The sequence below is a fragment of the Sciurus carolinensis genome, chromosome 5 (assembly GCF_902686445.1).
Source record: "Sciurus carolinensis chromosome 5, mSciCar1.2, whole genome shotgun sequence".
Taxonomy (NCBI): domain Eukaryota; kingdom Metazoa; phylum Chordata; class Mammalia; order Rodentia; family Sciuridae; genus Sciurus; species Sciurus carolinensis.
The window spans coordinates 47860440-47885447 of NC_062217.1; the positions used below are offsets into that span (position 1 = coordinate 47860440).

Sequence of the window (25008 nt, forward strand, 5' to 3'; positions counted from 1 at the left end):
TGTCTCTGAGGAATGGAGTTGGTCATCTGTGGACTGAGACCTCTGAATCAGTGAGCCCCCAAATAAACTTTCCTCCTTTAAAAAAAAAAAGTCCAAACCCTCTCTGTTGAGTTCTCTAATCCAAGTTCTTACTTAGGCATCCATGAACAGTATGCTGGGGTTTTTGCATAATATGGAAAATGAGCTTTTTGGGGAGTCTTATATTAGGTATTTTTAGTAATCTAAAGATGATTTGAAGAACGCTGGATGACGTGTAGATTATATGCACACACTATGCCTTTTTACATAAGGGATTTGAGAAACTGAGGATATTGGTGTCCCTGGGGTCTTGGAACAAACCCTCTAACCCCCAGGATTGTATTGGCTTGTGTGTGTTAGATGAGAAGTCGGGCAGGACTACAGACTAAGGACTGCTTGCTTTGCATATTAAAGGCACCAGTGATCTTTTTTCTATCTTTGACAAAGGGCTAATGCTGGAAGGACAGTCTTAACCTTGTCAGCAAGCTTTTTAAGATGTCAAAACACTATAAAACACAGAAGAAAAGAGATTAATATATATACTTTAACTAGCAGTATCAATTTTCCCACATCTTCACCAGTATTATCTAATTATTTGATCTTTGATTTGACAGATGAAAATGACATTTGTAACAACAAATGTGTGATGTGCCAGATTCTAGTCTATATACTGGGAACAAAACAAAGTGCTTACCCTCAGGGAGCTTACATTTCCAGAAATGTGCAGGGTCTTTATGAAGAAAACTGTAATACTTACAACAAAACTTTTTTTTTTTTTTGTGGTGCTGGGGATTGCTTTGGACATCCTCTCCTGCCCCTATAAAACTTTAAAGACAAAAAGAACTAAATGATAAAAATACACATTGATGAGATGAATGAATGTTAGAAAGATGGTAATTATTGCCAACTCAATAGGTATAGTATAAAAATCCCAAGAATTTGGGAAGAGCAGGGGAGACAACTTGACAAAATGTTATTTGAAATAACAAATGAATATAAGCCATGAACATTTGAAAAAGAAGGGCTCTTTGAGGATATTTGCTCTATCAGAAGTTAAAACACTACAAAAACACATTACATCAGTATGGTACTGGCACAGTAACAGATACGCAAACTCCTATTTATATGTGTGTTGTGCCTACATATGAGCAATCATATTTTAATTATAGTTACTTAACATACAAAAATCTGATAGGTTCGTTTCCTATTATAGTTCTCAGAATTGATAAATACTGCATTCAAAACAAAAATTAGTTTTGGCTACTTGGACCACTTTTTTTTTTTTGGTACAGGGAATTGAACCCAAGGGTGCTTAACCACTGAACCACATCCTCAGCCCTTTTTCTATTTTATTTAGAGACAGGGACTCACCAAGTTGCTGAGACTGACTTTGAACTTGTGATCTTCCTGTCTCAGCCTCCCAAGTCTCTGAGACACACAGGCATGTGCCACCACACCCAGTGACCATGCTTCTTTGAATGTAATTTTACCAGTGTACCTCATGAATTCAGGTGTCAGAAGGGTTAACATGGTAAGGAAAAAGGTTCTACAGTGGTCATGGGAAGGGGTCAGAGATACTGGAATAAAACAAAATCTATTATTTGGATATTTACGTTTAAAATGAAAATATGTTACTTTTCTAATCTACCAACACATATGTAAAATATATATATATTAATAATAAAAAAGGGGGCTGTAGCTCATTGGCATAGCACTTGCCTAGATATGCACAAGGCTTGGGTTTGACCCCTAGCATCACAAAAAAAGAGAAACTTAAAAAGTCAGAAAATAATAATAGAAATGATCAGGATACAGAATACTTCTGAAAAACTCCAGCTAAGTTAAAAGCTGATAGGTTACGGGGCGCAGTTGCACATGCCTGTAATCCATTTGCTCGGGAGGCTGAGGCAGGAGGATCTCGAGTTCAAAGCCAGCCTCAGCAAGAGAGGCACTAAGCAACTCAGCGAGACCATCTCTAAATAAAATACAAAATAGGGCTGGGGATGTGGCTCAGTGGTTAGTGCCTATGAGTTCAATCTCCAGTATAAAAAAAAAAAAAAAAAAAAAAAGCTGATAGATTGTCTACTTATTCTTCCAAAGCAATCAAATAGTACTATTCTTTGTAACTTACTGAAATACATCTTTCTGAGCAATCCTTAAAATCTGATTTAGTTGGAGATTTACCTAGAGATATTATTATGAGGAGAACAATGTTTAATTTCAAAGATTAAGGAGTTAGTTTTTAAAACAATAGATCTATAGATCTGGGAATGTAGCTCAGTGGTATAGCACTTGTCTGGAATGTGCAAGGCCTTGGGTTTGATTTCCCTATATTGCAAAAAACCCCAAACAAACAAACGAAAACACATCTAAAAGAGCACCTGAAGGTCTAGTTCAGTAGGAGGACATGTGTTTCTGTGTATGGAGAAGTTCAAGGGGGTTAGCCATGACAACATAGGAGACCCCATCTTAAAAAAAAAAAAAAAAAAAAAAGCCCAGTTCAGAGGCCCACAGCTGTAATCCAACAATTCAGAGGTTAAGACAATAGGATGGCAAATTCAAGGCCACACTAAGTTATTTAAGTCCTAAGGAATTTAGTGAGACCTTTTCTCAACAAACAAGCACACAAAAAATCCTTTAAAGAGAAATACTTCTCATAATTAGACGTGATTTAAAAAAATGTCCTCAATATATTTTGTAGGAACTGAATTAGGTATAGGAGCTTTCCACTTGTAGTTATGTATTCCAATTGAGAGGAGTAAAGGACCAAAACGTACTGCTCAGCAACCTGACGAATGACCTGTAAGATACCTCTTCATACAAGTTTGGGTTTTTCCCACTCACGAAGTATCCAAATAAGTAAACGGAACAAATGTAAAGACAAATCTCCAAATACTATTTCACCAATGCTAACTTGAATCTGATCAGTATTAGAAGGAAAAAAAACCCCAGTATTTTACTTTCATGAAGAGTTTAATAAGCTATTGTTTTCTTACATGTATACTACTAATTGTAAAAAGACAAATATTTGCTAACAAAAGTTAAATACTGTACAATTTATGAAAAATATAATTTTGAGAATTAGAAGCACTAAAGGGAGGTACCTACTTCAAATAGGTTAAATATGAAAATCCTACTTTTTAGGAAATTTAACCAGATGGGGAATTTCTAGTATGTCTAAGTGAATGCTAAAAACTTTTATTACTGAAGTTAGAGACCTTACTATTTTAGTTCAAGTCTTTATCTACAGTTTTAAATAAACCTTAAAAATAATTTCCTGTACATTTATAACTCGTGCTACACAGCATGACTGGGAAAAAGGACTAATCTAGAATGTGAACTGCCTTAGAATTGGTATGTGTTTCTTTTATCTTTATATCCCTAGTTCTTGGTATAATGCCTGGCAGCTCAAAGTTAAAATGCTTAAGTAACATTTATTGCTTTGAACTGAACTGGGGGCAATATACATTTTTATCTTTGGTCTAGTTTTTGCTCCACTTCAAGTTCTATATTTGAGGTACCTGAGCTGCCTGCTCCTGGTTTTAGCCTTTATCCTCAAATTGAGTACGGTATGCATACACTTTTTACATCAGTCTTCTAAAGGATTCTCAGAATTGAATTGTTACTGGGCTGTGAATCTTCTCTTATGTGGCCTGGTTCTTATTTCTTGGGTAACAGTTAATATCAGTGTGCAAAAATAGTGCATTTTCAATGCAGGATAAGTATGTTCATATGAATAAGAATAGAATAAAGGCCTTATATTTCCGTGTTTTAAATAACAGATACATAGCATCTTAAATTATGGCATAATTAACAATTTTTAGACATTCAACATAATACACCATATTACAATGCAACATGGTAGGTTTCCATTTTAGGAACAAAAATAAATTTCACATAAAAAAGATTTATTATTTTAATTCACATAACATGCATTTAGAATAAATCAATTTTAGCATCAGTATAGAAACAAACACAGAGAAGCTTTAAGAGGAGTAAGTCTCCATTATGTCCAAGACACACATATAAAATGTTTTTTACAATTATTGATCATCACCTCGTTGTCTTAAATTTCTAGATTTTCCATTTTCAATTTTTCTCTTTTTGAAAACTGGGGCCACACCATCTGCTGCAACTCCAAGAGAAGTAACTGTTTTTTCTTTAAATACCACTTTGGGTTCCCCAATATCACCTTCTGAAGTTGACACATAGTCATTTTCAGGGCTTGGAAGTTCCAAATCTACCTCTTCACTGGAACAGAAAACAAAAATAAAACCATTCTTTGACTGAATAAGACAAATGTGTGCCACCAAAGTCCCCAAATCTCCTAATGATGACTAATGGTGAAAAGTTAGAAGGTGGTCATTTTGTAATAGTAAACTTTTAAAATACTGATATTACAAATTTATTTAAGAGACTGAACTCTTATCAAGTTGGATACATGCAAGAAACGTCTCACTTATTAGTCTTTTATTTCTATTGCAGAAAGGATACATCATCTTAGAAAATGTCTGTGCTTATTATATAAGATACACAGTACGAGTAGATAAATAAGGGAGAGGTATTTATGGAAACTGATTTTCCCATGGATTGACAAGGACTTTGAAAGTTTATACAGAAGATGAAAATCAAGGAATCTCAATATCCTAGTATAGAAGACTTAATGTGGTTGTTTGCCTAGCACCCTTTTCTAAAAGGGTTCTTCAACCATCTACATGGTTTGTTTTAATCAGTTGACTGGTCCTGCCTACAAGTACAGTATACTACAGAACATTAGAACATCTTTTCAAATAACTGGAACAGGGAAGCATCTCCACAAAATCAGAATCATTTCCAAATTCCACATGCAAAAACTATAAAGGTTATTATATTAAGACATAGTACAGTATAAGTGGGGAAAAAAAAAGGGGAGGTGCTGAGGTTGTGGCTCAGTGGTAGAGTGCTTGCCTAGCATGTGTGAGGCACTGGGTTTGATCCACAGCACCACATAAAAATAAATAAAAGTATCATGTCTATCTATAACTAAAAATATTTTTTTAAAAAAGCATGCAGAAACATTATATTAAACTGTTCCAAAAACAATGAAATCAAGGACTGCTTATTCAAAGTTTCTGGGATATATGGGCAGAATTACATTTAGAGACAATTGCTTTAACTTTTCATTAGGAAACAAGAGCAGACTCTCTTTTACCTTCTGTCAATATTCTGTTATCTGAAGAAAATAAGAACGAAAATGGGAAACCTAAGAAAAGTCAGAGCAAGAAAATGATAAAAATAAAACTGAAAATGAAGAAATAAAAAAAAATGGAAATGTAATAATTAAATTTAAGAGCTGGTTCACTGAGGATAAACAAGAAATTCTTTGGCAATCTTATTTAAAAAGAAGAAAACAAAAATATTTAAAACTTAAAAATTAGAACACACAGAAAGCTAAAATAGTATAATAATGGCTATACTGAATGTCTACTATGTGCCATATACTGCACTAGGCACTTGGAGTAGAAACATATTTTGACTCTTCTAATGTTCCTTCCCTTTTTTGTAGTACTAGAAGCTCCTTTATTATTATTATTGCTTTTCTTTTTGAGAATTACTTTTATTCCTTCTCAGTCTATGAATTTTGAGTTCTGTTCATGTCCACTCGGAAGCCTAGTGGTTAGTTCAGGAACGGGTATTGCTTACAAGATAAAGTTAAGCAAGACAAGTTTGGAACTGCCAATAAAGAAACACCCTCTTTTTGCAGGGCTACTTAACATGAAGTATGACATAAACTTATAGCTTTGCCATCAGGTGGGAAAAGCCTGTCTGAAAAGGGGTCAAACTCAAGGAAAGGAGAGTTGTACAGTTAGACAGTGTCTTGATAATTTTTATTCAAGCCTCTATTCCCAGTTATACTTGAAAACACTGCACCCAGACAGACATATGAAAATTTCTGTCATTTGCAAATGAAAACTGAAGTGCATTATATACACTTCTCACAACAAAAATAATAAAGCAAAAATTGTGAGCTTTCATCAATTCTGATAATTATAGTTTAGAGGTAAAGTGATTTTTTAGGTTGTTTGTTAAGAAAACATTTAACAAATGCTATTGGTTCATTGATCTTAACAAAAACACAGGATAACAAAGTTTCTTCTCTCACATTTAGACTATGCAGAAAGATCTATGAAGACAGTATTAAGAGATCCTTTTCTGGTACTGAAAATTGAACTCAGGAGTACTTATGCACTAAGCCAGAATCCCCAGACCCCACCCCACCCCCCTTTTTTTTTTTGTCTTTTATTTAGAGACAAGGTCTCGCTGAATTCCTTAGGACCTTGATAAGTTGCTGAGGCTGGCTTTGAACTTATGGTCCTCCTGCCTTAGCCTCCCAGCTGCTGGGATTATAGGTGTGCACCACCATGCCCGGCTAGAGAGATCTTTTTATATTGCACCCTGTGTGTACATGGATAAAAATACAGCTCTAGATCTAGAGTTGTTATGATAATTGTACAATGTAAGAATAAGTTAGGAAATTTTCTAGGATTGCCAAAACAGAATAAACAAGAATATAAGGACAAAGGTAAAATTTCAAAATCTTAATGATAGTTCAAAAACTTTAAAAAAAAAAAAAAAAAAAAGCTGTTCTGTATAATATAAAACTTGAAGAACATCTACCTCAAAAGATCATAATGCTATACCAATTCCTCAAAGACTGATGAGGGGATGCACTGACAAATATACGAAAAAAAATTTTCAACCTCATCCGTAAATTAAAGAAGAGTAAAATAAGGTGTGTTTTGCCAAATTAGAAATTATTAAAATCCAATGGAATAGGGGTTTTAGAAACTGCTAATGGAGTATCTATATACTCTTTCTGGAAAATAACTGGGCTCTGGGTATTAAGATTTTAAAATGTTCATAGCATGTGGCGTATGCCTATAATTTCAGTGACTCCAGAGGCTGAGGTAGGACTGCAAATTTGAGGCCAGCCAAAGTAATTTAGACCATGTCTCAAAATAAAAAATGAAGAGAGTAGAGATGTAGTTCAGGGATAGAATAACCCTGGGTTCAATCCCAGTTCCACACAGATTTAAAAATATAACTTTTACACAGATATTCCACTTCTAGATATAGTCAGAAATGTGTACAGAGAAAGATATCCATATAATAATAAGTTCATTATAAAAATAAAAAAATGGGTCAGGCATGGTGTCACGTGCCTGTAATCCCAGCAGCTTGGGAGGCCGAGGCAAGAGGATTGCAAGTCCAAAGTCAGCCTCAGGAACTTGGCGAAGCCTTAAGTAACTTAGCAAGACCCTGTGTCAAAATAAAAAATAAAGACAGCTGGGGTTGTGGCTCAATAGTTAAGCACCTCTGGGTTCAAACCCTGGTACAAAGAAAAAAAAAAAAAAAGGATAAATAAATGCCCAACAAAAAGAATGGCTAACTAAAATCAATGTACATCTGAAAGCTGAAATAGTGTTTATAAAACTTTAATGTAACAGGAAAATATTAATAATGTAAAATGAGAAAAATACTTCAAAATGTTATTATTATCTCTGGGTAACTGAACAATAAATTAATTTTATATACTTTGTTTTCAAAAATTTTCTACACTATTCAGTCAGGTATGGTGGTGAAGTCCTATAATTCCAGTGACTTGGGAGACTGAGGCAGGAGGATCACAAGTTCAAGGCCAGCCTCAGGAATTTAGTGAGATCCTGGAAAATTTGGTGAGACCTGTCTCAAAATAAAAAATACACAGGGCAAGGGATGTAGCCCCAGTGGTAAAGCACCCTTGGGTTAATCCCCATTACAAAAAACAAAACAAAACCAAAAAACAAAAAACAAACAAAAAAACTGCAGCAAATATGCATTTTTTAATTGGGGTGGGAAGCCCTACTAAACTAGGTTGACCTACTTATGAAGTTGGACAAACACATTATATATTAAACTATCTGACTAGGCTAAGATTTCAAAATATTAAAAGGACAACAACAAAAATAAACTCAACTTGGAAGTACAGATGTAGGACCATCTTCCTATTTTATTTATTTATTTTATTTAATGAATTTTAAAAATATTTTTTAGTTGTCGATGAACCTTCATTTTATTTATTTTATGTAGTGCTGAGGATTGAACCCAGTGCATCATACATGCTAGGCAAGTGCTCTATTATTGAGCTACAACTCCAGCCTCTTCCTATTTTAAACCAAGTAATAGCTGAAGTAATGGAGCAGTCCATTATTTCTGTAACTTTAATGTATAGAGAATCATTATGCTTATCATGATAACTGAAACTATGAAGCATTCAGCACATATTTCCTAATATTTCATTTAGTAATATAAATACAAATTGAGAGGCTGAGGCAGGAGGATCAAAGTTTGAGACAGGCCTAGGCACCTTAGCAAGACACTGTCTTGAAATAAAAATAAATAAATAAATAAAAAGGGCTTGGGATGTAACTCAATGGTACACTTGGTTTCAATCCTCCAGTACAGGGGGAAAAAAAGAACTGTAAATACAACTTCAACAATTTTGTAATAACATTTTTGCAGCAGTCCTAAGCTATATTATATTACATTATATTATATTATACTTAAGGAATCAATTCTGACTAGTATACAGAGTTGTCCAATATTTATATAATTCTATTTTATGAAGTATGAACTTTGCATTAAATAACTTTACAATAATTTCACTGTAAAAGTATACATACACAAAGCAGCCATCTTACATTATCATTGAAAGCACTGAGGCTTTAAACCTGAAGGTTCCTTTAAGCATTACAGAAACACTAAATGTGAAACTGGAGCGACATCTTTCTTTCATGGTATAAATTCTCCTAAGAAAAGAACTTATTTGAATGAATAAGCTAAAAATAAAAATCTTTTATCATGATTTTGTTTAACTGACAATAAACTATCCTGTTTTTTCGAATATCTGCTTTATAACTCTGAAATGCAGTAAGCTACTTTCAAGAAAATAATAAAGCAAAACTTTTTGTCTTTAGATATATCCTATGATATATATAAAGTATCTTGCAAAGCATTATTGAATATGCACACAATATTCCTCAAAATAATGATGGGGTGAGAATGTGCACATGTACATGTGTGAGTGTATGAATATGGTCAACAGAAATGTCATGTTTTGTAGGAATTAAAATTTTAAAAAGTAACCATTACTTTACATTTTACAATAAAACCACTCTAAAAATAAAAGAAATGAGCTATACTTTTGGGGGGGGTTTGGTGCCAGGGACTGAATCCAGGGTCTTATGCAGTGAGGCATGTGTTCTACCACAGAGCTATACCCCCAGTTCCTGGGCTACAATTTTAGTAAGAACAGTATCCTTGAAATTAATGGCTATAATACACGGATATACTTGAATATATAATATTTGTAATGCCAGTGGGATTAAAGATTTAGGTACTTACTGAGATTTGACCTCTTGTTTAATTCTTTCCATTCCCCATATGGGTTGGCTTTTTCAGTGTTTTGGGTTTTTCTTCATTTGGACCTGATGAAGTCCTGTTTTGGGATACTTTTTTCTTTCTGCATTTCTATGTCAGTTCCTTTATTACTCTTTTATTTTTTTCCTGAAATGTAACCAAGAATAACACTTAAATAAAACTGCTATCACAAAGCCAAAATTTAAATTCTTGTAAAAGTCTTGTTATAGATTTACACATAATACATTAATACTCACTTAATAGTTTAATTTGCACATAATACATGGAAGAATTTTAATGCCTGATGTGTTGTTAGCTTTTCATTACTGTGACCAAAATACCTGGGCATGGTGGTACACACCTGTAATGTCAGCAGCTAGGGAGGCTAAGGCAGGATGATCAAAAGTTCAAAGCCAGCCTCAGCAACTTAGCAAGCCCCTAAGCAATTCAACAAGATGCTGCCTTTAAGTAAAATATATTAAAAAAAGGGCTGGGGATGTGGCTCAGTAGTTAAGTGCCCCTGGGTTCAATTCCAGGTACAAAAAAAAAAAAAAAAAAAAAAAGAACTATGACAGCTTCTGGTTTCAGAAGTTCAGTCCATGGTCAGCTGGCTCCTAGGCAGAAACCCATGGCAGGAGGGCATGTTGGAGGAAAGCTGCCCAGCGCATGCCACTTTGGGTACAGAGACAGAAAGGTGCCACGACAGATAGTCCCCATGGCCCAGGTCCCCAGTGACCTACTTCCTCTAGTCATATCCCATCTATGTACAGTTTTCACCACCTCCCAGTAAAACTATTCAAATTATATTATATTTCTATTTTTTTTCATGTTTTTTAATTGATGCATTGTAGTTCTAAATAATGGTGAGATTTGTTGTTACATATTCATACATGCACACAGTATAACAATATAATTTGGCTAATATCATTCCCCAGTATTTCCCCTTTCCCTCCTCTTCTCCCTCCCCATGGTACCTTCCCCTACTGATCTTCCTTTGATTTTCATGAGATCCCTGCCCCCTCTTTTCCTCTCCAGCTTCCACATGAGAGAATACCGATAACCTTGGACTTTCTGAGTTGGCTTTGTTTTGCTTAATATGTTCTCAAGTTCCATTCATTTTCCTGCAAATAATATAACTTCATTCTTCTTTATGACTAAATAAACCTCCACTGTGTATATATACACCACATTTTCTTTATCCACTCATACACTGAGACACCTAGACCAGTTCCACAGTTTAAGCTCATTCAAACTATTAAACCATTAAATGGATTAATCCACGATGAGATTGGAGTCTTTATAGTCCAATCATTTCACCTCTGAACACTGCTGCATTGCCCAGCACATCAGTTTTTGAGGGACATTCCAGATCTAACCATAACATTCAAATAAGGTTTTTCATTATGTCTAACATATTAGTTCTCTCTTTTCTGCTTTCTTACCAAGCTTACATATCTAACAGTGATCTCCCTTTACATTGTTCTCCTTTTGAATTTGATGTTATATCATCAAACTCTTCTATCAGACCCTTCTCCAACTATTATCTATTTAGAGAACTCTCAATCTGTTAAGATTTAAATGAAAAACGTCTTCACTCTGAGGATACTACCAAAGCCTTACTGCCTAGACATCTAGCAACTATGTATGAATTAGAAAGATACCCTATTAGGGTAAAAGTAGTTCCCACAGATGTCCCTGGACAGGGATGCCATAAAACTCTGTGGCCCAGTTTAGCAAGTGGACCATGTACTGATTTTAATCCTCTTTGGAAAATGTACAATTACAAGTGTCTGGCCTGGGACACTGTTTCTTTTGCAATTCTTTGAAAGGGTGTTAACTCATCTCTTCATAAGGTGGTATTATAGGACTAGGATGCAGTGTCCAGTTTTCTTAGCAATTCTGACTGCTTCCAGGTCATGACTCTTTTAATAGATCATTTTTACTGAGGTATAAAAGGTCATAATAGCTGGTATGGTGGCGGATGCCTGTAATAGCAGCAACATGAGAGGCTCAAGCAGGAGGATCCCAAGTTTGAAGCCATCCGGGGCAACTTAGTAAGACCCTGTCTTAAAATTTAACGAGCAAATAAAAAGGGCTGGGAATGTAGCTCAGTGGTAAAGCACCCTGAGTTTCATCCCTGGTATGCATAAAAGGATGTAATACTTTATACTTTGATTGTTATGTAATAAAGATCTCCTCTGAGGATCATGCCACTTTCTATATTATTCTCTCCATTTTCTTTACGTGATCAAATGACTTCTGGTCACTACTCTATATTCACTGATGATTCTGGCAACTATGGCACTAATCTCTCTCTATTCAAACTCCTATTATTAACCAAGGAAACAAAAATCTTCTGGCCTGTTCTGTGAGCCTCAAAACCAATGATTTTGGCCTTTACTGTGTTTCAGTCACCTAGTATTAGTTATTCATCTATTCTGAGACTTAAAGTATTACCAACATGCTAATAATATTCAAATAGTATCTCTAGTCCAGACATACAGACTGGGCTATTTAGACAGCTCTCTGAATGTTGCAGAGGCCTATTAAACTAAGGTCTCAAATAAGCTTAAGAGTCTTGTCTCCAATTAGGTATTAGTAAATGGTATAATCATTTACCCAGTTACCAAAATACAGTAGCCTCATCTTATCTTCAGGGATATATTCCAAAATCCCCAGTGATACCTGAAACCACAGATAGTACTGAACCCTATATACTGTATTTTTCCCTATACATACACTCCTATGATAAAGTTTAATTAATAAAGTAGGTAAAGTAAGAGATTAAAAACAATAAAGTACGAAAATGATAACAGCATACTATAACAAAGAGATTTCATCATGCCACTCTGAATGCCGTACATTTTAAGGACTGATGTATTGTATTGTTCTGGAATGTTCCATTTATTATTTTTGGAGATTGGTTTGACTATGCATAAATGAAACCACACAAAGCAAAATCAAGGATTAGGAGAGAGACTAGCAAATATGTCCTAGTTCTATTTCTATCTTCATCCAAAGACTGAAGAAAGTCTATAGAACTTTCTTATAAACTAATATAGTTTTGTGAAGAGTGAAGAACGTACCTTAAACTTTATTATTAGCTTTTTTTTTCCTGTGGAAACCTCTTCTTGTGCTTTCCTTTTCCCCATCAGAATCACTATGTGACTCTGATGATTTGGATTCTTCTACGGTGCCAAGTGACTTTTCATCAACTTTACTAGAAAGCATATCGCCAGTGTGTGGAATGAAATCATCAGGTTTTTCCCATTTGGATTCTGCTCACACATTTTAGTACTTGTGTTATTCAGTAACCAATCTACTTGTAAGTCATTCCATTATAATACTTTCTATCATTTACAATTATTAAATTACAACATTGCATCTATTTCACATTACTATTTGATTAAGTTCTAAAATAGTTTCCAAACCTCTTGCTTTTTATCTTTCAGAAACTGATTTCAAACAAATTGGGATTTACTGGATGTAAATTACATCTACTACAATTCCAATGCAAAGGAGGTTTAAAAAGTGGGGCTAGGGCTATAGCTCAGTGGCAGAGCGCTTGCCTTGCATGTATGAGGCACTAGGTTCAATCCTCAGTACCACACTAAAAATAACAAAGACATGCTGTCCATCTACAACTACAAAAAAAAAAAAAAAAAAGTGGGTGATTCTTTTATTGACTCACAATTTATCCAATAACAATTTCGGGAAATATACTGATAAGGATCATACATGAGATTTGTTGAAATTTACTCATCATAAAGATTTCCTGGGATTTTCACAAAATAAAATCATTTTGATATGATTGTGAAGATATGATTGAATATAATCTGTCATTTTGATAGTGGAGGGATTTAAATCAACTGAGCTCCACTGCCATCTAGTGGTTCACTGAGCTTTTAGTAAAATGAAAACATTTCTCATTGTTTTGAAAATATTCTCTATTTTTGGTTTAATAAGTGATTATTCAATTCACTGTCCAATTTAAGCTGTTTTAAAACTGAAAGCGTGGCTATTAACAATCAATGCTCCAAGTATAAGCTGAAATCATTTAAGGCAAATAGTGTGTATAGTCCTGTAAATTAATATATGTAGACAATAATAAACATTACTTTTTTTTCCAAACAGAAAAATGTATTGTTACCAATAGTCATAAATATTTTGATGATGGAAAATTGTTTTTAAATATTTAAAACAGACCCAACTTAAAGTATGTTTTCATTTTTGAGATAATTATGTTCACAGTTTTTTAAAATTTTATTTTTTGATTATTATTTTGATTTATTACTTTATCTGTATTCCATACAAATCACAAGAACTTTCAAGAAATAATTTATTAAGCACTTCCTATGTACCAGGCACTGTTTGGGGAACTTTCCAGGTATCTAACCTTCATGACTCCATGGAGTATATAATATGACCATCTCTTTTTACTGAAGAATGACTATAACGTTCAGCAACTTGCCCACTATCACATCACTGATAGAAGCTGTTGCTTGATCTTAGAATCTGTCTAATTCTAAAGCCATATATCACTCTTTATTTATCTCTATAAAAAGTCCGGTGCTTTACTTGGATAAGAAACACTGCTATCATTGGGTAGGCTTGCTTGCTAACTGCTTAAGGGTTAAAAGGACTATTGCTTATTAAAAGATTTAATGCTATGTAGAAGACTGAATAGTAGGAGTTAAAGAAACAAAAAAACCTAAAGTTACATCAACACGATAGTCATTTAATGGTAAGTTTAACTGCAGTAGGTCCAAGTGTAATACTTGAATACTAGTTTTATGAAACTGTTAGATAATTAATTTGAAAATTAGATGATAGTAATTATGCATGTCTTATAAATATTTATATAATTGAAACATTAGACAAAATGAAAATATGACAATTTTAGCCACTGCTAAATAATTTTTTTGTGGGGTTTTTTTTGGGTATGAGGGACTGAACTAAGGGGCACGCAACCACTGGGCCACATCCCCAGTCCTATTTTGTATTTTTATTTAGAGACAGGGTCTCACTGAATTGTTTGCCAGCTGCTGAGGTTGGCTTTGAACTAATGATCCTCCTGATTCAGCCTCCCAAGCTGCTGGGATTATAAGAGTGCACCACCACACCCAGCTTGTTTTGTTTTTTAAAAAAGGAAAAAGAAAGTTAAGTGCTGGGGGGAGGTATGCAGGTGTACACTATAGCTCAGAGGTAGAACAAGCATAAAGCCCTGAGTATAATCTCTAGTACCACATACACACACACAAACACACACACACACACAAAGAAAGAAACAAAGAAACTGAACATTGGTGATCTATAAGGTACTTTCCATAAAAACGACTATATTTCTAAAATTATAACAAAATCCAGTAATTTTAGAGTTAAAATGATTCTTTAAAATTTGCAAATACAAATTTGCAATTGAGAATAACAATACACAACATAGTATATTACAAATAGAAATTTTTCACTTTTCCACTGTACTAATGTTTTTAAATTACAAAAACAATACATGCTTTCTGTGGAAATGTTTATTATATACTAAAATCCCAAGGTTAGATGATTCATTAGTTTTTAGGTACAATTTAGACAGTTAAGAAAATCAAAGTTAACTCCTACCTCCTGTTTCTGTATTGTAATAATAGGTATAACCATCTTCACTTAAACCTTCTACCCAAATGGCCTTCACTGCTGTCTAATAGTTGGGCAAAAAAAAACAAAACAAAAAACAGAATAAACTGGAGATAATGATGATGATAATCATATATTGCATTACTAAGGTAGATTTAGCCACTCCTTACTTTCCACCTGCCACCTGGAAGTTAGGGGTGGTGATACCCATGATGGCCAGGAAGCCTGACTTCTCGTTAATGATACATCAACTTGAGAGAATGTCTCACCTCTGAAAGCCAGGAATTCCTTCCAGATGGACAAGGACATTGAATGGTAACCATCTGCAAACAACTAGTAATATTCACCCTGCATGGGGTTCCTGAATAGACAACTGTTTCATCTCCACCCAGCCTTCTAACATAAGGATTACAGGAAGAAAGGAACAAATTTGGGGGTGGGGGTGGGAGTAGTAGACTTATTGGAAGTAAAATTTGCTTAACAAAACTCTGCAAAAACCCCAGAAGCCAATCACTTTTAAAAAGAAAGTAAAAACACTATGAATGTGCTTCAATTACCTTTTTTAAGTTTCCTTGAAATCCTTCAGGTTTCTCCCATTGAGATGCTTAAAGCAAAATATATTGCATTTATAAAATCTTTTTGCTTTAAAAAAAAAAAGAAAAAACAAAAAAACAAACTCCAAAGAATTTAATTTGGCAAAAATTTACAAGCTAGTTATGGTGTATAAACACTATAGAAATAGTTTAAAACATAATTGAAATGTAAAAAAAACCCCGTACATCCCAGCAGTATTATGCAAAATACATGTGAGTGCTATGTAACCAAGAAGAAATAACAGAATGAAGGATCAGAAGTTACTGGAATGTTTTACCTCCACCAGATGATTCTCTATTCCTTAATTCCTGTGGAACGTGCACAGGAAATATTAGAACTAGGTAGGGCTTCTTTCAAAGACTTCATGGAATTTAGGCTTGGGTTTGAAAGGGAATGGTTTTTTGTTATCTTAGGGCAAGGGACAAGGGAGAAGATGAACAGTGGCTTGAAAGAGGAACAAGATGAAGTATGTAAGAATTAAAGACAAGTATTATTGAAGGCAAGAGTATATAAAGTAGGACAGGTGAAGAAATGATGCCCTAGAAGGGAGAATGGAAAGAAGTTTCTAACTAAATCTGATAAAGACTACTCATCCCTAGAATCTATTTATGGGCATCTTTATTGTTGTACACTATTTATTTCACTTAAGCCTCAATATAAATATTACCTATTATTATTATTATTACCATTTCTACGCAGTCCCAAACTGATTATGATTCTAATCATAATTACAATACATTGTCATCTCAAGTTTTTTTTTTTCATTAACTTTCTGATCTCATTTTCTAAACCTTCCTGATCACTCTGAACTTTTTTGCTGGCTTTTCTTCTGTTCATTCCTTCAATATATGTATTATTCATCCTCTACTTTTTGCTCTGTGGTATGTAATCTCATATACTCCTAAAGGTTAACCCATTATCTACATTCCCATACTCAATTTAGCTCCCTAACTCCAGATTCTAATTACAATTAGCTACTGAAAATTACCACATGAATCATTTAGAAGTTCCTTAAACTCAACATATGTAAAACTGAATTCATTGCTGTCCTCCTTAAGCTTATTTCTGTAAATGGTGCCATCATTCTCCCAGCTCTCCATATGAACCCCAATCTATTTTTCCAGTCTCATTCCTCTTCAAAGGTGTTTTACTTCTGCCAAATGATTTCCTATGTCTTAAACTTTCAATTTTCTTTAAGTTCATATTGTTTGATCTGTTGAAATGCTGTATCCTCTTAATCTAATGAAGTCTTTGGATTCATTCAAAATACTTATGGAGTATCTGCACTGTTAGGCAGGCACTCTATTAGGTGGTAGGAATACAAATGGTAAGACACCATTCTTGAAGTCCCAAGATTAGTTCAAAAGTAATTCCTGTGATAATCTCTCAGATCCATATAGTCAAATTAATTCATCATTATTTTGAGCTCCCATATCTTCTCTAAATTATACTTCTAACTGTTGCATTTGAAAATTCCTCCTGGAATCAAAATTTATTTCTATCACTAAATTTGCTTCCAGATAGTAAGACAAAGTATTTTTTTAGAATTTATGTGAAGTAAAAACCCCAAATATATTTAGTTTTTAAGGAAAATGAAAGCATGTTTTTGATATTCCTACTGAAAAACAGCATTATATATTTCATATGAAATTGATATCTGACATTAATATGAAGGGGGGAATTTCCCATGTCAATCAAGACAATTACACAAAAAAGAAATCAGTTTCTGGCTCCCAGACTATTTTGGATAGAAAATCTTAACATTTCTTTTCAAGGACCTTACAATTTATAAAATGAATTGAAAAGCCTTATTTCTTATAGTTCATACTTTCAGAAAAATTGAGAAAATATAGTTATAGTTTAGTTGTAAGAAAATCATTATTAAAACTTTAAGTATGACACTAAGTAATAATGAGAAAGGTACTTTTTTAAAGGGCACATAATTTTCCAAACCTTTTGGCAAAAATAAGTTATAGACTTTCACTGTTTAAAACGTTCCAATATTAATTAAAAGTCCTATCACACAAAAAAACTAATTGTTTCAATGGAACTATTCTCTACTAGTTCTATGCTTAAATGACTTACCTCCTGTGATGAGATCATAATAGTAATGATAACCCTCAGAGGTTACACCTTCTACCATCTACCCTTAGAAGAATCCTTTTTTTTCTTCTTCTTCTTTTCTTTCTGTTGATTTGATGCAGAGGTGGGTGGAATAGTGGGGGTTACTGGTAATTTGCTTGGCTCTGAAATTTCTATTAAAAAAAAAAAAAAGATGAGAGAAAGATGAAGTTGCCAAAGTTATTTCACTTTTTTCTCTGTCACAAAACTTTAATAATTGTTCTTTTAATCAAAAGCCTGAGAAGATTTGGAAAAATAATCACGCGAGAACACAACGAAAAATTAAAATAAAAAAAATGGTATGGGAATTTAGTGCAACCTTATTATTAAAACTTATTCTAAAACTATGGTTAAAAAAAAAATCCAGGACTGGGAATGCAGCTCAGTAAAGTGCTTGCGTAACATACTTAAGGCCCTGGGTTTGATTGCCAGCACTGGGGAACGTTAGGGGATCAGGCGGTCAAAATGACGCAGAAACAGGCAAACATGATCCAGATACGGAGCTAACTGCAAATTCCTAGTATATTTTATTAGAAGGAAAAAGATCATTTAATAAAAAGACGTTAGAATAACTGGTTAATTATTAACCAACAACAATAAAAAAGAAAACATTAAAAGCTATTTCCCACTCTGTTACAAGAATAAAAAATATCAGATCAAAAATACTTACTAAAAGAAAACAAAATTTAAAAACATCCATGCTGAAGATGGTGTTGCATACCTGTAATCCCAGTGACTTGGAAGGATGGGGCAGGAGGATCACAAGTTCAAGGCCAGCCTCAGCAACTTAGTGAGGCCCTAAGTAATTTAGTGAAACCTCATTTCAAAATAAAAAATAAAAAGGTTTGGGAATGTGGTTCAGTGATAAAATATCTCTGGGTTCGGGCTGGGAAGATAGCTCAGTCGGTAGAGTGCTTACCTTTGTAAGCACAGGCTCTGGGTTCAATCCCCAGCACCAAAAAAAAAAAAAAAAAAAAAAAAAAAAAAAATCTCTGGGTTCAACTCCCAGTACCAAAACAAAACAAAAACAAAAACAGCACAAAAAGTAAAATAATGTTAAATTCAACCATGTAAAAATTAAGATCTTCTGTATGACAAATATAAAAACAAAAAAAACAAACACATGCTTTTTTCAAGAAAGACAAATGAAAATATACAATGAGTTAATGCCTAACAAAGATTCCTTACAAATCAAACATTCTAACAGAAAAATGGACAAAAGTACAAAATAAGTCAGGTGCAGAGGTGCCTGCCTATAATTAATCCCAGTGACTCAGGAGGATAAGGCCAGAGGATTGTGAGTTCAAAGTCAGCCTCAGCAAAAGAAAGGCACTAAACAACTCAGTGAGCCCCTGTTTCTAAACAAAAATACAAAAAAAAAAAAAAAAAAAAAAAAAAGGCTGAGGATGTGGCTCAGTGGTTGAGTGTCTCCTGAGTTCAATCCCCAATATCCAAATAAAAACATAAAAATAAAAAAGCACAAAAGCAAGTCAGAGAATAACATTTACCTTCACTAAAACTCAAAGAAACACAAATAAACATAATTTATTTTGTAGGAGATGAGTAAATATTGAAAAGAATGATCAAATCCAGTATTAGTCGGATCTATCAGGTATTTACATGGATGTGAAAAAATATGTAGTTTTTTATGCCTTTACTTCTCCCCAAAAGATTGGACAATATTTCCAACACTAGGTAATAAATGTTTTATTTTTAGTGAAAGTGTAAATCAGTCCAACATTTCTGGAGATGGCTTGATTGGCTACAATATAGATGATATATTCACACTTTGATATTGTAATCTCATTTTGAGAAAATGTCTCACTTTGAGAAATTGAACCCTCAGAGAAAAATATGCAAAGATGCATGCATAATGATGCACACTGCAGCATTTTTTGTAAAAATGAAAAACTGTAAGCAATCTAAATCATGAAGCAATTAAATAAATTGTGATATACTGTATAGACAGCTACTTTTTATTAAACATTATTATGGATAGTTACTGTAATAAGAAATTTGTTACTTAATTTTTAGTAAAAATCCAAAGTCACATAACTAGCGAGAGGTGACTGACTCTAAAGTCTGTACTCCTAACCATTCTGTAGGCACTAAAAATGATTTACAACTATAATTGCCTTCTAGTAGTAAAGTCAGTTAATTTGTCCAAAAAAGACTATTTCATCATATATTCAACCATATATACAATATGATTCATAGTTTTGACCATATGGATAAAATGAACTGTAGTTATATTGCAAGGCTTATTTTTTAATGAACAGCGTCTTTTAGTTGAACAAAGAGAATACCTAAAAAACTCATGGTTATCTATGAAAGGAACCACTCAACTAGAACACAGCTAGGACCAGATAAACACAAAGGTAGAATGGTTGATGGTTGATGTGAATGAAGGCACTAAAAGATGAAGCCAAAAAAAGCAAAAGAGAAGTGCATAAGCCAAGTCCTACTATTTAAATAGGGTTATGATGCATATTAAAAGCACTGAAGAGTATACCCTGGGTATATAACCTCTTTACAGAAACAATAAGAGCTCTCAGCATGACCTCTGATGTTACCTTTAAAACATGCAGGCTGTTTTTTTACCTGACTCTAAGCCAAGCCTTTTCAAATCCTCTTGGTATGCTTTCAGGGCAGCTGCCTCCATTGCAGCAAACTCCTTTGATGCCTTTTCTTCTTCTTTTGCCTTATCCAGGCTTTTCTGTTTAATCTATGTGAGACATATATAATAGTTAAAGTGAGATAATTGACATTTGCACAGAAAAATTAGTAGAGAACCAGTTCAAATTACCTCACTGATCCTCTTTGCCACATTTTCCTTATGATTTTTTCCCCTTTCATGAAATTCAACACTCTGGAAAATTAAAAATAAAGAGAAAATATAAAGGTAAATTATATGAGCAGCATAAAATTCACAATAAAGCAATATGGTAAATGTGAGAATGGAACATGAGAACATTAAAATTAATGATTGGCAGAAAAGATAAAAACTGATTAATTTTCAAGCAAATCAGCCCTTTCGTTAAATGTGCTAGGAAACTGAACCTAGAAATCCTTTGGTTCTCAAAATAAAACAGAATGATCATATTAATGGGAGAAACGTACCAGGTACCAGTGATGACTAATCTTAAAAATATGATTATAAAGAAGACTCAAACAAGACATGAAGTCAAAGGATAAAAAACAAAAAAACTTTTTTTTTAGACCTTTGTTTTATTTATTTATTTTTATATGGTGCTGAGGACTGCACCCAGTGCTTCACACCTGCTATGTGAGTGATCTACCACTGAGTTACAACCCCAGTCCCACCCAAATTTTGTTTTAAAAAACACCTTCAAGCATCAGATGTCAAAACCATCAAGGTTCCAGAATTTTGTTATTCAATTTTTATGGTAAATAAGAAACAAAGAACAATGCTCCTTAAAGTCTTAGTCCTCAAAATTTTAAGAACAGACATTTAAAATGATAAAAAACACAAACTTTTATATGATATGATAATGGTGTAAAATGTACAACTTCTATTAAGGACAATTTGGCAATTTTCTTCATAATTATAATTACGTTTCTCCTTTGATCCAGAAATTCCATTTCTGGGAATTTATGCCATAGATATGGCTGCACACATACACAATGATTTTTTTTTTGCGGGGGGGTGTCATTGGGATTGAATCCAGGAGCACTCTACCACTGAGCTACATACTCACTTCTTTCCATTTTTTATTTAAGATAGTCTCTCTAAATTGCTGAGGCTGGCCTAGAACTTATAATCCTCCTGCCTTAGCCTCCTGAGTTGCTGGAATTACAGTCATTTACCACTGTGCCCAGTTCAAAATGATCTTATTATATACAAGGTTATTTATTGCAGTACTGTTAAGTAAATAAACCGTGGTACAATCCCATAGGCTGCTATAATAGAAAACAAAGTCTCTAAGAGCCTACATGAAGACCTCCAGAACATATTGTTTAATTTTTTAAAGTATGATCCAAAACACTACATATATGAAGTTACCTTTAAGGACCTCTATCTACATACATATGGAAACAATGGAAGAATAGACAAGAAAGTGAAAAAAATGTTAAACTATGTGCAGGAAGAAAGTCCTGGTAAGCTCCGGAAAATCAAGTTCTATCAAATCTTATGCATTAACCAAGCTATTCTAAAATACTATTGTGGATTCTTCTTTGAAGTGTGACTTTGAAAAATAATCATCTCTATTTCTTATACTGGGTTTCCTAAAGTTATTATACCACACAAAAAATAATACTGAAGGACCATTAAAATTAAATTAGTTTTGTTTCTAATTAAAGGCTAAATCAGTGTGTATCAGCAATTCAAGAAGATGAAGATGAAGACAGATTGTACTGGAAGGGATTATTTACACTACCTAACCCATAACATTCATTTTACTGCCTCTAAAGGAAAAAAAAACTTTCAGTGGCATTTATTTGTAAGAAGAGCCTAACTCAAAAAAAGTTAAGAACTTTGGCAAAGTATTCAAATACACCAAAGTGGGAAAACAACAATAACAAAAAACCCAACCAACCAAAAATACTAATACCTTGTAGACAAATGTAAATGTGTACTAAAGGGATACAGCATTGTTAAAGATGGGACTACTATTCTTTTGTGTGTCCAACTCCATCAATTAGAATACATTTGAATGTATATTTGATACTCTAATTTTTATGTAGTTTGTACATAGTACTGTGATATGCACGAAGGGGGAAAACTGGTGGTGTATTTTTTGTCTTAAAAGTTGGATCTAAGCTGGGGCACAGTGGCACATGCCTGTGAGTGGCTCTGGAGGCTGAGGAAGGAGTTCAAAGCCAGACTTAGCAACTTTTCGACGACCTAGATAACTTAGCCAGAACCTGTCTCAAAAAAAAAAAAAAAAAAAGTTGGATCTTGACCATAATAATAATAATAATTTTAATAGTTATTTTTACATTTTATGATGTAATAATAATGATCTCTCAAATTTGAAACTCTGCATCAAATATATTTAATTACACATAGAGCAGGAAACATACAAGAAGAAGTACCATAATATTCTTTTTGTAGTTTAATGCCTTTCTACATTCACTTTGTATACATTATAAACACCACCATTACAATGTAGGTGTTTCATAAACATGGATAATGTTTAATTATCAGGCCACTCACTGTTCATTTCCTGAAAGGCCACAAAATAATTTGACTTCATCACCAACTTTAGTAGATAAAAGGAAAAAGGCTCACAGCTTTCATAAGTGGAAAACTAGGACAACAGAAATCTTTTGATGTTTGGAAGAACCAAGAGCAATGTAAAAGAAATGCCTTGTATACCCTGAACTTTGATCAAAAAGCAGGACTTCACATGAATATTATTCACATGAATATTATTAGAATTAGTGGAATCATCATACAGGCCTATTGTCTGCTATCCAACACTTGCAGTAATCACAGAATTTCTTTGGTTGTGACTTCCAGTAGTCGGCCCTGAAAAAGGGAAAACAAGTGTGAGCTTATCCAAAAATTAAAAAGGTAAAAATTTGCTTTTTTTAACCTCTTTTTGGAGTTTGAAAGATAAGCCTCAGTTACTGAATCTTTTGTTAACAAAGCTCCCTATTTTATTACTTTATGTGGCTGAGGCAATCAATTGAGATTCTGTTGCCATACAGTAGAAGTTAGCATAGGACTTATAAACCACTTTGAATAAAATAATTTAAAAATTTTCATCTTTTGTTACTATCATCAGTGTGAGGAAATTAGGAACATTAGGAAAAAATAATTATTCTTTTTGTTCCTTCCCAATTTTGGGGGAGGATGCTGTTATGGAGGACTACAAGAACTCAAGTATGCCTTAAATCAATCATGTCCATCCAAACAAGAAGTACAACAGTATTCTGGGGGAAAGATGTGATTCCTTGGAGAGTATCAGTTAATATAATTTGTTCTTGAGCTTTGGGACAAGAGTTGGAAAAGCAATGGGATTTCACAGAACGCGATCAAAAGAAAGCCATTATGCTGTCCGGGACTGACCTCTTCTAGTGGGCGAGGACTGCAGCGGTGGCCGCAGCCCAATACCAAAGGTTCAGAATACCCCAGGGTTCGAGCGCTAAGGAACCAAAAAGGGCGAACGCGACAACTCCCCCCCCCACCCCACCCCACACGACGCGGCAAGAAGGCGCCCAGAGGCGCATCCCCCTCGGCAGTGCAACCTGCCACTTCGACTGGCCTCCCGGCTTAGACTCAGTGAAGGGGCACCCAGGGAGCTCCTAAGGGTAGCACTTGTACCCCGTTCAGAAAACCAGTCCTGCAGGTCTGGTGCTGGTCCCGAGCGAGTTAAGAGCGCGTCCGTCACGCCCCCGCAGAAGGGCGGGAGAGGGTGGCGGCAGCGGAGGGACCCGGAGGGAAAGAACTGTCCAGAGAAACAACACCTCGTTGTTCAGAGCCTGAGACCCGACTCACATGACTGCGCCTGCCGCTCCGAGCGTCGCCCAGGGTGCGACTCACACTCACACTCTCCAAGCGGAGAGAGTCGGCCCGGCCAGCACCGAGGCCCACACGAACCTCGCTTTCAGTTCTGACACCTCCCTCTTTCCCTGAGACCAGCGTTCCACAGTTCCCAACTACGGGTGCCCGGGAGACTCAATCCGCGTTTGAAATCTCCTCCTCCTCCCCTCCCCCTACAGGGGCGGTACTCTAAAATCCTGAGAGGTGGGGTCGGTATAAAGGAGTTGAGGTCACGGAGAAGGGGCGAAAGCGCGACGGGACTTGAGCTGAAAGACAAACTTCAAGCCCGTCGCAGACCCGCCTGCTCCCTATCCTCTCCTGGGATCCAGAACTTCCACTCTCCTTCTAGGCTCGCTGGCTCGTGGCCAAGGAGCTCGCACGCCGCCTCCGCCCTGAACGCAAACAGCTGTTCCCAGAGACGTCGCCGCCCTCAACTTTGCCAACTAGTCCTCACGCACTTTGACCAACGGAGCAACCCGGACCTGTGGGCTGGGGGCCGTTGGCGGAGTTTAAAAAGAAAGGTGAAACGTTGATTCTGGGACCCCGCGAGTCTCCGGCTTCGACTCAGAACTTTCCTGTGGCGCGGCTCGGCCCCGCCCCTCCCCCGCTCGGGCCGCGCGCTCTGGCAGGGCTCGTTCCCGCGCGTGGGCAGTGGTTCCGGCTAGAGTAGAGGCGGCAGCAGCGCTTACGCTTGTCAG

At 35.0% G+C, this 25008-nt stretch overlaps 2 protein-coding genes across 4 annotated transcripts in view; one reads left to right on the plus strand and one right to left on the minus strand.

Annotated features, from left to right (window-relative positions):
• Positions 1 to 2978: 2978 nt before the first annotated feature.
• Positions 2979 to 24580, minus strand: Wbp4 (WW domain binding protein 4). Its single transcript, XM_053743403.1, is given in 12 exon segments — positions 2979 to 4269; positions 9442 to 9463; positions 9466 to 9589; positions 12550 to 12734; positions 15073 to 15148; positions 15642 to 15688; positions 17764 to 17817; positions 17820 to 17933; positions 20401 to 20524; positions 20606 to 20668; positions 23221 to 23293; positions 24266 to 24580. Coding segments are annotated over 12 exon segments (1092 nt in total). The 5' UTR covers positions 24268 to 24580; the 3' UTR covers positions 2979 to 4061.
• Elf1 (E74 like ETS transcription factor 1) overlaps positions 24541 to 25008 on the plus strand; it is a 105421-nt gene continuing 104953 nt past the window's right edge. For 2 of the 3 annotated variants that reach the window (XM_047552020.1, XM_047552025.1), the window contains exon 1: positions 24541 to 25008. The gene's annotated coding sequence lies outside the window, so the exon portion shown is untranslated. The other variant, XM_047552026.1, reaches the window with a different exon arrangement.